The 14,114-nt window shown below is 47.1% G+C and overlaps 1 protein-coding gene and 1 long non-coding RNA gene across 6 annotated transcripts in view; one reads left to right on the top strand and one right to left on the bottom strand.

Moving 5' to 3' along the window:
• Nucleotides 1-14,114, bottom strand: part of DPY19L3 (dpy-19 like C-mannosyltransferase 3) — a 131,297-nt gene that overhangs the window by 56,192 nt on the left and 60,991 nt on the right. For all 5 annotated transcript variants that reach the window (XR_013221696.1, XM_077288740.1, XM_077288742.1 and 2 more), the window contains 3 exons: nt 4,748-4,838; nt 4,347-4,468; nt 3,380-3,525 (listed from right to left, as the gene is read on the bottom strand). Coding sequence is in view for 4 of the 5 variants with exons in the window: in XM_077288740.1 (XP_077144855.1) it covers nt 3,380-3,525; nt 4,347-4,468; nt 4,748-4,838 (359 nt within the window). In the remaining variant the exon portion in view is untranslated. The remainder of the gene's footprint in view (nt 1-3,379; nt 3,526-4,346; nt 4,469-4,747; nt 4,839-14,114) is intronic.
• Nucleotides 1-14,114, top strand: part of LOC143807324 (uncharacterized) — a 96,088-nt gene that overhangs the window by 26,657 nt on the left and 55,317 nt on the right. The gene's annotated exons all lie outside the window — the stretch shown is intronic.

The raw sequence follows: 14,114 nt of genomic DNA, 5'->3' as shown, positions 1-14,114 counted from the left end.
TTAGGGCTAAAGTTAGGGTTAGGGCTAAAGTTAGGGTTGGGGCTAAAGTTAGGGTTAGGATTACATTTACGGTTGGGATTAGGGTTGGGATTAGAGTTAGTGGTGTGTCAGGGTTAGGGGTGTGGTTAGGGTTACCGTTGGGATTAGGGGTGTGTTTGGATTAGGGTTTCAGTTAGAATTGGGGAGTTTCCACTGTTTAGGCACATCAGGGGCTTTCCAAATGCGACATGGCGTCCGATCTCAATTCCAGCCAATTCTGCAATGAAAAAGTAAAACAGTGGTCCTTCCCTTCCGAGCTTTCCCGTGCGCCCAAACAGGTGTTTACCCCAACATATGGGGCATCAGCGTACTCGGGACAAATTGGACAACAACTTTTGGGGTCCAAGTTCTCTTGTTACCCTTGGGAAAATATAAATTTGAAGGGCTAAAAATCATTTTTGTGGGAAAAAAAAGGATTTTTTATCTTCAAGGCTTTGCATTGTAAACTAGTGAAACACTTGGGGGTTCAAAGTTCTCACAACACATCTAGATGAGTTCCTTGGGAGGTCTAGTTTCCAATATGGGGTCACTTGTGGGGGGTTCTACTGTTTGGGTACATCAGGGGCTCTGCAAATGCAACGTGACGCCTGCAAACCAATCCATCCAAGTCTGAATTCCAAATGGCGCTCCTTCCCTCCCGAGCTCTGCCATGCGCCCAAACAGTGGTTCCCCCCCACATATGGGGTATCAGCGTACTCAGGACAAATTGGACAACAACTTTTGGGGTCCAATTTATCCTGTTACCCTTGTGAAAATACAAAACTGGGGGCTAAAAAATCATTTTTGTGAAAAAAAAAAAGAATTTTTATTTTCACGGCTCTGCGTTATAAACTGTAGTGAAACACTTGGGGGATCAAAGCTCTCAAAACACATCTAGATAAGTTCCTTAGGGGGGCTACTTTCCAAAATGGTGTCACTTGTGGGGGGTTTAATGTTCAGGCACATCAGGGGCTCTCCAAACGTGACATGGTGTCCCATCTCAATTCCAGTCAATTTTGCATTGAAAAGTCAAACGGCGCTCCTTCCCTTCCGAGCTCTGCCATGCGCCCAAACAGTTGTTTACCCCCACATATCGGGTATCAGCGTACTCAGGACAAATTGCACAACAACTTTTGGGGTCCAATTTCTTCTTTTACCCTTGGGAAAATAAAAAATTGGGGGTGAAAAGATCATTTTTGTGAAAAAATATGATTTTTTATTTTTACGGCTCTGCATTATAAACTTCTTTGAAGCACTTGTTGGGTCAAAGTGCTCACCACACATCTAGATAAGCTCCTTAGAGGGTCTACTTTCCAAAATGGTGTCACTTGTGGGGGGTTTCAATGTTTAGGCACATCAGGGGCTCTCCAAACGCAACATGGCGTTCCATCTCAATTCCAGTCAATTTTGCATTGAAAAGTCAAATGGCGCTCCTTCCCTTCCGAGCTCTGCCATGCGCCCAAACAGTGGTTTACCCCCACATATGGGGTATCAGCGTACTCAGCACAAATTGTACAACAACTTTTGGGGTCCATTTTCTCCTGTTACCCTTGGTAAAATAAAACAAATTGGAGCTGAAATAAATTTTGTGTAAAAAAAAAGTTAAATGTTAATTTTTATTTAAACATTCCAACAATTCCTGTGAAACACCTGAAGGGTTAATAAACTTCTTGAATGTGGTTTTGAGCACCTTGAGGGGTGCAGTTTTTAGAATGGTGTCACACTTGGGTATTTTCTATCATATAGACCCCTCAAAATAACTTCAAATGAGATGTGGTCCCTAAAGAAAAATGGTGTGGTAAAAATGAGAAATTGCTGGTCAACTTTTAACCCTTATAACTCCCTAACAAAAAAAAAAAAATTGTTCCCAAATTGTGCTGATGTAAAGTAGACATGTGGCAAATGTTACCTATTAAGTATTTTGTGTGACATATCTCTGTGATTTAAGGGCATAAAAATTCAAAGTTGGAAAATTGTGAAATTTTCAAAATTTTCGCCAAATTTCCGTTTTTTTCACAAATAAACGCAAGTTATATTGAAGAAATTTTACCACTATCATGAAGTACAATATGTCACGAGAAAACAGTGTCAGAATCGCCAAGATCCGTTGAAGCGTTCCAGAGTTATAACCTCATAAAGGGACAGTGGTCAGAATTGTAAAAATTGGCCCGGTCATTAACGTGCAAACCACCCTTGGGGGTAAAGGGGTTAAAAACAAACTAGTGCGCCAAAGGATGCCGCGCAAAGACAGGAGGGCGGGCATAAGGGAGAAAAAAAGAGCACGCTATTACAAGCACGGCTGGGTTTGAAAATAGCGCAGGTGTAATATATGAAAGTGGCGGCACTTAGTGGGTACGCCGATGCACCCCTGCTGCCTGTGAAGAAAGAGGGACAGTAAATAATAGGCCAGTCCCGATTCTTTCTTCACATTCTAAAGGGGGGCTTCCTGATATTGATAAAGCGTCCTCCTCCCTGCGCCGTCATGTTCCTTGACGGTGCAGACCCCTAAAAAAAGGGGAAATGTCACCTGGGGAAGGGACCATCGTCTTCCTCCCGGTCCACTCCGAGGAGGGGGCTCGGGTGTGGAATAAGGCAAGTACAAGCCACCACAAATAACCCTGGACACAGTGAAGTGGCAGGGGATAGGGTCCTGCCTGGCGAGAGGAGAGTGGACAGTGTGGGGAAGCCACACTGTTCTCTCGGTCTCACGTAATTGGGAAGGCAGAGTGAATATTACATCCTGCTGCCCTGAAGAACCTGAAAGGCAAAAGGGGAAAAGATTAATGTGAAAAAACAAAGAGACCTGTAGAAAAAAAAGACGGATCTGGGATCAGAGCCCGGTCTGCCTCCGACAGACACTAAGCATAACCTGACGAGCTTTGTGTCTGTCGGTGGGTGTACACTGCTCAGGAGGAGCTAACTCTTTTTTTGCCTAGTGTCAGCAGCAAACACCCATGGCTACCTGTGTCCCCCAATGAAGCGATAAAGAAATACCTACTTTTCTCATTCCTGTCTTATACATTTTGTATATATGTGTCTCCAGAACCTGCGTGACCACCAATTTGGCTATCGTTACCGCTCCCATATGGGTTGTCATCCAGCTTTCCTAGACGAATGAATAATAAATGTCGTAGGTGGGGATACACCTTTATCACCCTTCGCTAAGAGCTTTTATATTAACCATTCATGGTGCACAGAACTTTTACCAAAACCATCAGAAAAGAAAACAAATAAATGCTTCCTGTTTATATGCCTAGAAAGTTTCCGGTAGAACTCGTGCCTGTCTGGTGTAGTAAAACGCATCTTCTGCTCACCATAGAAATGAGAAGCCAACAATCAGGTGTCCTGCCCTGAACCGTACCTGTTCACAATGTACCATAACGCGGCCAATGCTCCAGACAGCCAGGTCCCGCTGAGCAGCCAGCTGTTAATATACAGAGCGGCCACGTACACCGTCTGTAGGCCGAACAGCGTGTAAATGTAGAAGTACACCGGCTCCAGGTAACTCTGCGGATACAGAAAAGCATCAATAGTCATTACGCTGACGCCGCGGAGCTCCATGTCAGTGGTGGACACGTCCGAGACTCGCTGGTGATATAATGGGGTCGCAAGTGGAGTAATCTGTGCACTGAAAAAGTTCTGCAACTTTCTAAGACATTTTGCATTTTAGTCGATCATCGTTTTCACATTCTGTTTGCTGTAAGTGAATGGAAACATCCTGGTTTACCTTCACAGACTGACAGCAAGCAGAGATGGTAAAATATGGAAAAACTGTCTACTAAATTGACGGGTTCTTCCAATTTTTGGGAAGTGGCATCGTATCACTAACAGTTTGCTATCCAACCTCTGGGACCCCCATTGATTTCATGCTTAGTCCCTCTCCACAGGATGGAGCATTGGCTGCCGGCAGCGCAGAGTGGTGGAAGCTGGTCCCATTCAAGTAAATAGGGCTGGTTGCAGAGCCTGGCACAGACAGACAGCTGCCTGCAGAACCCTGCACAAAAGGGGGCTGGTTGCAGAGCCCTTACAGCCAGGGGAGCTGCCTGCATTGTCGTGCACAGCCGGGTGCAAGTGGCACTACTGAGCAGGAAGAAATCAGAAAAGGATATAATGCTAAATCAGCGCTACCTGCAATTTCTCAGCAGTAACAGTCAGAGATCGGACCCCATGACTTATTAAGTGAGTGCAATATCCCATCACATTATAAGAAGGGGTTTATTTTGATATTCATAGTCTGTATATGGGGGGGCACAACTACAGACGCCACAGTAATCGGAAAGCCAGGGGTACATGTACCACTACGTCTTGCATAGAAAACCACCACTTACCCATAAGTTAAGGGCCCGGTAGGTGACGGCGAGTACAACCTCCTGGTAGATGTTCATTCTCTCCAGAATATTAATTGTTCTCTTTGACTCTGTGCTATTGTCATAGATCAGGTCAGTGATCCCTGCAGACCAAGCAGAGCCGATTTAAAGAAGCAATAAGACGTCAAATTATCCTGTCAATAAATCGATTAAGCAAAACGCAGAGGGTTAACTCTACGGGACGTATAGGGCGGCATTACCCTACAAACGGCTTTTATTAACCCCTTCCATGGAGCTGTGAACATGGATCAGAACCGTCGGACTCATACTCCGATCCCACTGACTAAGTGCTCACCTAATGGCTAATTATTTCCAGTCGCATGGATCCAGAGGTTTAACTGTCAGTGGCAAAATAACAGTACCTTGTGTGATGGACGGGGCGTGAAGAATCTGCTTGTAGTATGAATAATAAAGGCCGCACTCTGTTCTGAAGGAGATTTCTCTCTCCACCTCCTACAGAGACAGAAATGACACAAGGATTTCACTTTATGCTTTGCAGAAAAAAAAAAACACAGCGGTGGCGGCGAACTAAAAAGTGACCGTGACACGCCAGGAAAAACAAAAAAATCAGCAGCGATGCCCCAGTGAGGAAACTTATTAACACAACAGTTTATTTTTGCTCCAGATGGATGTACGGATGGATGTGCGCCCCGATATCCCAACCTAACAGCACCTACGATACATAATTTCAGCATTTTTTGTGCCATGTCCCATAAAACTCCAGTTAAGTGAGATTTATTACATAAAACACTGGATGTAATAAAACTTCAGATGATTACAGGACATTTGGATTAAAAAAAATATATCCTAAGTGTCCACCAGAGGGCAGTGCTGCCACCATTACACCAAACACTTCTACACATCCGGATCTGTGTGTCTGACCCAAGTAATTGGGACCAAAAGGAGTCAAGTTTAATTCCTTAAGGTAAAGTGAATTTTTACTTTTATTCTTTAAAAAAAAAAAAAAGATAGCATTCACTTTACTGGAAAATGTGGAAAAAATTCTAAATGCGGTGAAATTGCAAGAAAAAGAGGGATTTTTGGTACTTACCGTAAAATCTCTTTCTTGGAGCCTTCATTGGGGGACACAGGACAACCATGGGTGTATGCTGCTGCTGCTAGGAGGCTGACACTATGCAAAAAAGGAAAAAAGGCGTGGCTCCTCCCTGGCAGTATACACCCACCGACAGGCACCAAGTACCTCAGTTAGTGCAAAAAGCAGTAGGAGAAGTGACAGAACTCATAATAGTAAAAGTACCAACTCAACTAGGGTCTCCAGGCCCCAAACACGGTACCAGAACAAACAAGTAGTAGGGAGGGTGCTGTGTCCCCCAATGAAGGCTCCAAGAAAGAGATTTTACGGTAAGTACCAAAAATCCCTCTTTCTTTATCGCTTCATTGGGGGACACAGGACAACCATGGGACGTCCAAAAGCAGTCCCGGAAAAGGGTGGGTAGAAAGGAAATGAGAAAAGGTCTCAGGTCGGCCGGTGTGCGACCGCCGCCTGCAGTACCTTCCTACCAAGACCCGCATCGGACGAGGCTTGGGTATGAACCCGATAGAACGTCGTAAACGTGTGCAAAGACGACCAGGTTGCGGCCTTGCAAACTTGTAAGGCGGAGGTCTGGTGGCGAACAGCCCAAGAAGCTCCGACAGCTCTGGTGGAGTGAGCTCGCACCCCCGGAGGAGGACGTGCCTCATGAACACGGTACGATTCTGAAATTGCCGAGCGAATCCAGCGCGAAATGGTGGATTTAGACGCTTGAAAGCCCTTCCTACGACCCTCGGAAACGACAAGGAGAGAATCGGATTGACGGAAAGGAGCGGTTCTAGAAAGATAGACCCGAATGGCCCTGACCACGTCAAGCTTGTGAAGGGACTTCTCCTAAGGATGAGCCGGAGAAGGGAAAAATGATGGAAGGACAATGTCTTCGTTGACGTGGAAAGCCGAGACCACCTTGGGAAGGAATTCGGGAACCGGTCGAAGAACGACCTTATCCTGATGAAGAATCAGGAAGGGGGAACGACATGACAGGGGTGCCAACTCGGAGACCCTCCTGATAGATGTAATGGCAATGAGGAAGGCGAAGGGAAAAGGGCACGTCATGAAGAGGCTCAAAGGGAGCAGCCTGAAGAGCACCAAGGACCAGGTTAAGGTCCCAAGGTTCCATGGGAGGACGGAAAGGAGGGGCGATATGCGCAACTCCCTGTAGAAAAGTCCTAACCTGGTGAATGGAGGAAAGGTCACTCTGGAAGAGGATCGACAGAGCAGACACTTGTCCCTTGAGTGTGCTGAGGGATAAACCCGAATCGAGACCAGACTGGAGGAAACCGAGAAGATCCGGAAGAGAAAAGGACATTGGAAAAACTTCATTAGTTTCACACCACCGGAAGAACGCTTTCCAGTATCTATGGTGGATACAGGAAGAAGCCGGTTTTCTGGCTCTGATCATGGTCTGTATGACCTGGGGAGAGACTTTTTTTTTAAGACTGCGGCCTCAACGGCCATGCCATTAAACTCAGCGACTGAGAACTCTGGTGGAAGAGAGGTCCCTGCGAGAAGAGGTCTGGCCGATCCGGAAGTCTCCAAGGAGTGTCCGCGAGCATGTTTACGAGCTCGGCGTACCACGGCCGCCTTGGCCAGTCCGGAGCTATCAGTATGACTGGAATCCCTTCCAACTTGATCTTCTTTACCACCCTTTGAATCAAGGGGAGGGGCGGGAACAGGTAGGGAAACTGAAACTGGGACCATGGAATTACCAGAGCGTTGTGGCCGACGGCAAGAGGATCCCGGGACCTGGCGACAAACTGAGGGACCTTGTGGTTCATCCGGGACGCCATAAGATCGACGTCTGGCGTACCCCAGCGGAGGCAAATTTGATTGAAGCCTGCGGGGTGGAGAGACCACTCGCCCGCTGCCAGGCTCTGGCGACTGAGAAAGTCGGTTGCCCAGTTTTCGACCCCGGGGATATGAACGGCTGATATGGCCGGAACGTGGCGTTCCGCCCACCGAAGAATCTTTGCCACTTCTGCCATTACTTGGCCGCTGCGAGTCCCGCCCTGGTGATTTAAGTACGCCACGGCCGTGGCGTTGTTCGACTGGATGCGGACGGGAAGATTCGACAGAAGAGACTGCCAGCGGATTAACGCAAGGAAGATTACCCTGATCTCCAGAAGGTTGATGAGAAGGAGAGCTTCCTGGGTGGTCCAACGGCCCTGAGCCATGTGTTGTTGGAAGACTGCTCCCCACCCGAGAAGGCTGGCATCGGTGGTGATGACCTGCCACTGAAGGGGAAGAAATGATCTTCCTCTCAGGAGAGAGGAAGACAGCGTCCACCAGGTTAGGGGCTGACGGACCTGGAGAGGAAGGTGGACAGGACGGTCCAGGGAGTCCAAGGACCTGTTCCAGGTGGATAGGAGGAATAGTTGGAGGGGGCGGGTGTGGAACTGGGCGAAAGGAACAGCCTCCATGGAGGCCACCATCTTTCCCAGGACTCCCTTTAAGACACGAAATGTCTGAGGATCTGGGCGTTTGAGAAGGCGGACCGCCTTGAGGAGTACTGAGAACCTGTTCTCAGGGAGGAAGACCCGAGCTAAGTTCGTGTCGAACAACGTGCCCAGGAAGGACAGTCGTTGGGACGGAATCAGAGAGGACTTGGTCCGGTTGATAATCCAGCCGAGACGGGTCAGTGTGTCCAGGGAGACCTGGAGACTGTGGACACAGTCTAGACGAGAGGACCCTTTGATCAACAGATCGTCCAGGTAGGGGATAACGAAGGAGGGCAATGACCGCAGCCATGATTTTGGTGAAGACCCTGGGGGCAGACGCTAAACTGAAGGGGAGAGCCGTGAATTGGTAGTGATTGTCCCCGATAGCAAACTGAAGGAATCTCTGATGCCGTACGCAGATGGGGACATGAAGGTACGCATCTTGGATGTCGACCGAGCAGAGGAACTCCCCGGGTTCCATGGCGGCGATCACTGACCGCAGGGATTCCATTCTGAAGTGGCGAGGTCGGACGTGGCGGTTGAGAAGCTTCAAATCTAGGATAGGGCGAAGAGACCCGTCCTTCTTTGGGACTACAAAAAGGTTAGAGTAGAACCCGCAAAAACGGTCTTCGGAAGGAACGGGAACTATGAATCCGGCGGCGACCAGAGACGTTACGGCTTGAAGCAAGCCGGGTAAATGGGACGGTTGCTTTGGGGGACGAGAGAGAAAGAAGCGATTTTCCGGGAGGGTAGAAAATTAGATCTTGTACCCGGAGGTAATAATCTCTCTGACCCAGGCATCACTGATCATTGACAGCCAGGTGTCTTTGAAGAGAAGAAGCCTGCCTCCCACCCTGGAAAGTCTCCTAGGTGGGGGCGACCCGTCACTTGGAACGGTATCTGTTGGAACGAGGTCCGGAAGACCTGGGAAGGCTGCAAACGGACGAAAGGGGCGAAATGTTTGAGGACCTTTTTGGGTTAAAGAAGCGCTTTGGCTTGGACTGGGGGAGAGAGGTACTCTTGCCCCCAGTCGCGTCTGAGATAATTTGATCCAGACGAGCACCAAAAAGCCTGGAACCTTGAAACGCCAAGTTAGTGAGAGACTTTTTGGAAATAGCATCTGCATTCCATGCTTTGAGCCAAAGAAAGCGGCGAATAGCGACAATGTTGCTGCTTGCTCTGGCTGAACAGGCTGCTGCATATAGAGAGGCAGTGAGAAGGTATTTCCCTGCGTGGTTAATCTGGTCTGCAAGGTCAGCCAGCTCGGTAGGGGAGGCTGAAGCCAAAATGCCCCGATGGAGGATCTTTGGCCCAGGCAGAGATGGCCTTAGCCACCCGGGAGGAAGCAAAACTGGGGCAGAGGGAAGCACCCGTTGCTTCGAAAGCTGACTTGGCCAGAGCCTCAATTTGTCTGTCTGATGCGTCCTTAAGTGACGTGCCGTCCGGTAAGGAGAGAACAGTCTTGGAGAAAAGACGGGAGATCGGCGGATCGACGTTGGGAGAGAAGATCGGCGCTAAAGGGATAGAGCACGTCCAGATGTTTTCTACCCGAAAAACGTTTTTCAGGATGTTCCCAGTGTTTAGACAGGGTAGACTCAAACTCATCATGGATAGGAAAGGAGCGAGAGGGACGTTTCACCCGCTTAAAGGAGACAGAGGAATCCTGGGAGGAAACCTCATCTTGTTTTAGTTTGAGGGTTTGCGAGATAGCCGAAATAAGACTATCTACGACAGCCTGCATGCTAGAAGTCTGGTCTGAATCGGAGTCAGAACCGGACTGGGAATCCACATCAGACCCAATGTCCTCCTCCGAGGAGGGGAATTGGGAGGAGGAGAGCAATTTGAGCACTGTGGAGGGACCCGGAGAACCAGACGAAGAGCCAGACAGAGTCCTCTTTCTAGAGCGGCTGGCTGATTTATCTCCCTGTGGTTCAGGGTCAGGTGCGGCCGACTCGCCATGGGAGACGGTCGGAGCACTGGTGGCTGAAGGAAGCTGTGGAAGACGTTCAAGCGCCTGGACCAGGGACTGAGACACCTTAGTCAAATCAGAGACCGACTGCGAGATAGCAACGGCCCACTCAGGGGGAGGGGGAGCACCCCCATCCAGAGAGTCGGAAGCTTCCTGCGGGGCAGACATGGCAGGAGGACTGCAGGACTGGCTGAGAGGCGACGATTGGCCTACTGACCACTTTATCTTACAACGAGCACAGGCGTAGTGAGTTATGGTAGGTTTGGTAAGGAAAGCTCCAGAAGAGTTGGACATAAGGATATTCTGCAGCACTATACTACAGAAAAGACTAAGGGGCCTACAGTGGTATGGATAATACCGAGGGAGGGGCCAAAAAAGCGTTGCAATCCTACCACACCGCAGAGCAGAGATCTGTGTCCCCCAACGCACGATGTCTCTTGTGCACGTAGCTGCTGAGGCAGGAAGTGCCAGCGGTGAAGAAGGGTCGGAGCTGTGCTGTGAGGAATAAGCCAAGGCTCCTGATAGAGCCGCACCGAAAGGGAAGGGTGTGCCCGAGATGTAAGAGCTCTCCTGAGTGGAGGAGGAAAAGAGCGCCGAAAAAGCGCGTCCAAGGAGGGGGCGTGGCCGGCTGCAGCGGTGAAAGTGAAAGTAAAAACGGCCGGGACTCTGTGTGAGAGCGCTGTACATTGCTGCGGGGGAGCGGCTGCTGAAGCGCTGGTACCTGCATGTTCCGGTTCCACAGGTAGAGGGAGAGAGGATCGACCAGGGGCCCGATGAGAGAGGGGTCGCTGGAAACGGAATCCTTCGTCCAGAAGACGGCCTCGACCCCAAAGACGAGGGGGAGGGTCACCGCTGGTGACCACCGTCTTCCTCTCAGCCCTCTCCGAGGAGAGGGGTGAGGGGGACTGTTTGGCAAGGACCGCCACCATAAAAACCCTGGAGCACCTGGGAGGGTGACAGGGGATAATGTCCTGCCGGCGGTCTGAGAGTTGCGATGCGGGCGACACCACACTGCTCGCTCAGCCGCCCTCCTGGGGAGGCAGGGTGGAAGATTGCACCCTGAATCCCTGAATGCTGTATCTGAAAAAGAAAAGCCAAAACATTAATAAAAACAACAAAAACCTGTAAAGGAATCAAGGTTAGCAGCGGATCTGAAGATCCAGGTCCGCCTCCTACAGACACTAAGCACAAACTGAGGAGCTTGGTGTCTGTCGGTGGGTGTATACTGCCAGGGAGGAGCCACGCCTTTTTTCCTTTTTTGCATAGTGTCAGCCTCCTAGCAGCAGCAGCATACACCATGGTTGTCCTGTGTCCCAAACAAACCAAAAAGAGACCAAAACCTACCCCTAAAAACATCAATCTTTATTAATAATTACGTAAGATACCAACATTTTTTTTATACAAAATGAAATAAAAATACATCCCTATAGGGGCCCTCCAGGGATAGGGATAAAGTTCAGTATCAAAAGGTACCCTCTAAAAAGTTTTTTACATGATACCAGAAAAACCACATATAGAAAAAACTAAATAGAAAAAATGAACATTTTTTTTAAAGTAATAATAAAAAAATTATCAAAAAATGAAACAATCAAAAATACAAAAAATATCTCTCTGGATACACAATACCTATACTGGCCCTAATTGGCCCTGGAAACTGTTATCCTTCCTGACAGCGGAGGTTGGCACCCTATAAAGTGATATGGCGCCCCCACTCAACGGCGGCTGTCCCTCCTATCCCTGGGTTGTCCCTAATAAACTAATAATCACAGACAAAAGACATACACATATGGATCAAAATAGATCCATAATAATCCCAGATGGGTATCACTCTATATATGTTCCTCACAGTAAACTCCCACTACTCCTTCCACTAAAATACCTCTGGAGATTAAGGGGTTTGTAGTGTATACTTCGGACTGCAGCTTGATGTCACCATCTAATCATAGCCCTGCCAGCCATCTCTATTTATTCACTGTACTGATTATCGGCTGCCATTCTTAATCATACAGGTGGATATATGAACAGGCTATATTACTGCTGATCTTGCTATCTGTATACTATATCTTCAAAGACATACGACTGCAGTAATCCAAATCGCCTTAGTAGGCCAATCAAATGTGTACACACAGCTCCACATAAACAGAGGAACATCAATGGAGTGCTTAATACATGACACAAGCTGATTCACATGTCATAAATATATAGCTCATAACCAACACTTAGCTCATAGTTCATGGATATTCCCTTCAGGCAACCATGCAAATGCATCGGCTCACAACTGTCCCAACGCGTTTCTTCAGACTTTTGCCAGACAGAACTATTATGTCTGTCTATAGCTCTATGACCTATTAAGGACAGTGTATCTGAAGGTCCCCTGATGAACCCCCTTGAATGACGGGGGAGAAACTCGTTGGGACAGTTGTGAGCCGATGCATTTGCATGGTTGCCTGAAGGGAATATCCATGAACTATGAGCTAAGTGTTGGTTATGAGCTATATATTTATGACATGTGAATCAGCTTGTGTCATGTATTAAGCACTCCATTGATGTTCCTCTGTTTATGTGGAGCTGTGTGTTTACACATTTGATTGGCCTACGAAGGCGATTTGGATTACTGCAGTCGTATGTCTATGAAGATATAGTATACAGATAGCAAGATCAGCAGTAATATAACCTGTTCATATATCCACCTGTATGATTAAGAATGGCAGCCGATAATCAGTACAGTTAATAAATAGAGATGGCTGGCAGGGCTATGATTAGATGGTGACATCAAGCTGCAGTCCGAAGTATACACTACAAACCCCTTAATCTTTTATTCCCATAGTCCTATATTTAGAAATGGCTGGAGTCACTTCGACATAAGGTATGAACACATTTTCAGATGGTGGGTACCACAAGAAAAAAATGGAGTGAGAGAGAAAATACTAATAAAATCAACAAATTTATTCAGAACTTAATCTAAAAGTGTGTAACACATGATATAAAATTAGACAAAGAAGAAGGGGGGGAACAGAACCTCCAAATACCAGGGGAGGCACACCACAGCGCTATGGCATAACGAGAAATCAAAAAAAGCTATATTAATATACCACAAGGCTATATTTATATCCAAAGTTCATGAAGCTTATAAGATTTAGGCGCCAAAAAAGTGCATAGCGCACAGAACTTTATGTAAGATGGTAGTGTGTCACAAAAAGTGCGTGTGAAGACCAATCAGATATGCCCAGTGTATTAGCATCAACGTGCTGTAAAACACTTGGGGAGTGAAAGTGTCACTATATATGGTGATCCACGCCCCATTTGGAAGAAGCTATCTGCGAAACGGCGCTTGTTGGGCGCGGGAGGCCTCCACATCACCTCTACCTGGGCGCACAGACCCCTGTCACATACATTTACAGGTAATTTACCCCGTTTAAACCTTAAGACCTGCTTTGATTATACATCCAATCAGTGCATATACAGTGACACTTTCACTCCCCAAGTGTTTTACAGCACGTTGATGCTAATACACTGGGCATATCTGATTGGTCTTCACACGCACTTTTTGTGACACACTACCATCTTACATAAAGTTCTGTGCGCTATGCACTTTTTTGGCGCCTAAATCTTATAAGCTTCATGAACTTTGGATATAAATATAGCCTTGTGGTATATTAATATAGCTTTTTTTGATTTCTCGTTATGCCATAGCGCTGTGGTGTGCCTCCCCTGGTATTTGGAGGTTCCGTTCCCCCCCTTCTTCTTTGTCTAATTTTATATCATGTGTTACACACTTTTAGATTAAGTTCTGAATAAATTTGTTGATTTTATTAGTATTTTCTCTCTCACTTCATTTTTTCTTGTGGTACCCACCATCTGAAAATGTGTTCATAACTTAAACCCCTTAATCTCCAGAGGTATTTTAGTGGAAGGAGTAGTGGGAGTTTACTGTGAGGAACATATATAGAGTGATACCCATCTGGGATTATTATGGATCTATTTTGATCCATATATGTATGTCTTTTGTCTGTGATTATTAGTTTATTAGGGACAACCCAGGGATAGGAGGGACAGCCGCCGTTGAGTGGGGGCGCCATATCGCTTTATAGGGTGCCAACCTCCGCTGTCAGGAAGGATAACAGTTTCCAGGGCCAATTAGGGCCAGTATAGGTATTGTGTATCCAGAGAGATATTTTTTGTATTTTTGATTGTTTCATTTTTTGATAATTTTTTATTATTACCTTAAAAAATTTTTGTTCATTTTTTCTATTTAGTTTTTTCTATATGTG

The sequence above is a fragment of the Ranitomeya variabilis genome, chromosome 2 (genome assembly GCF_051348905.1).
Source record: "Ranitomeya variabilis isolate aRanVar5 chromosome 2, aRanVar5.hap1, whole genome shotgun sequence".
Lineage (NCBI taxonomy): Eukaryota > Metazoa > Chordata > Amphibia > Anura > Dendrobatidae > Ranitomeya > Ranitomeya variabilis.
Note: the sequence above shows the minus strand (reverse complement) of the source record. Positions and strands in the feature narration are given on the sequence as shown.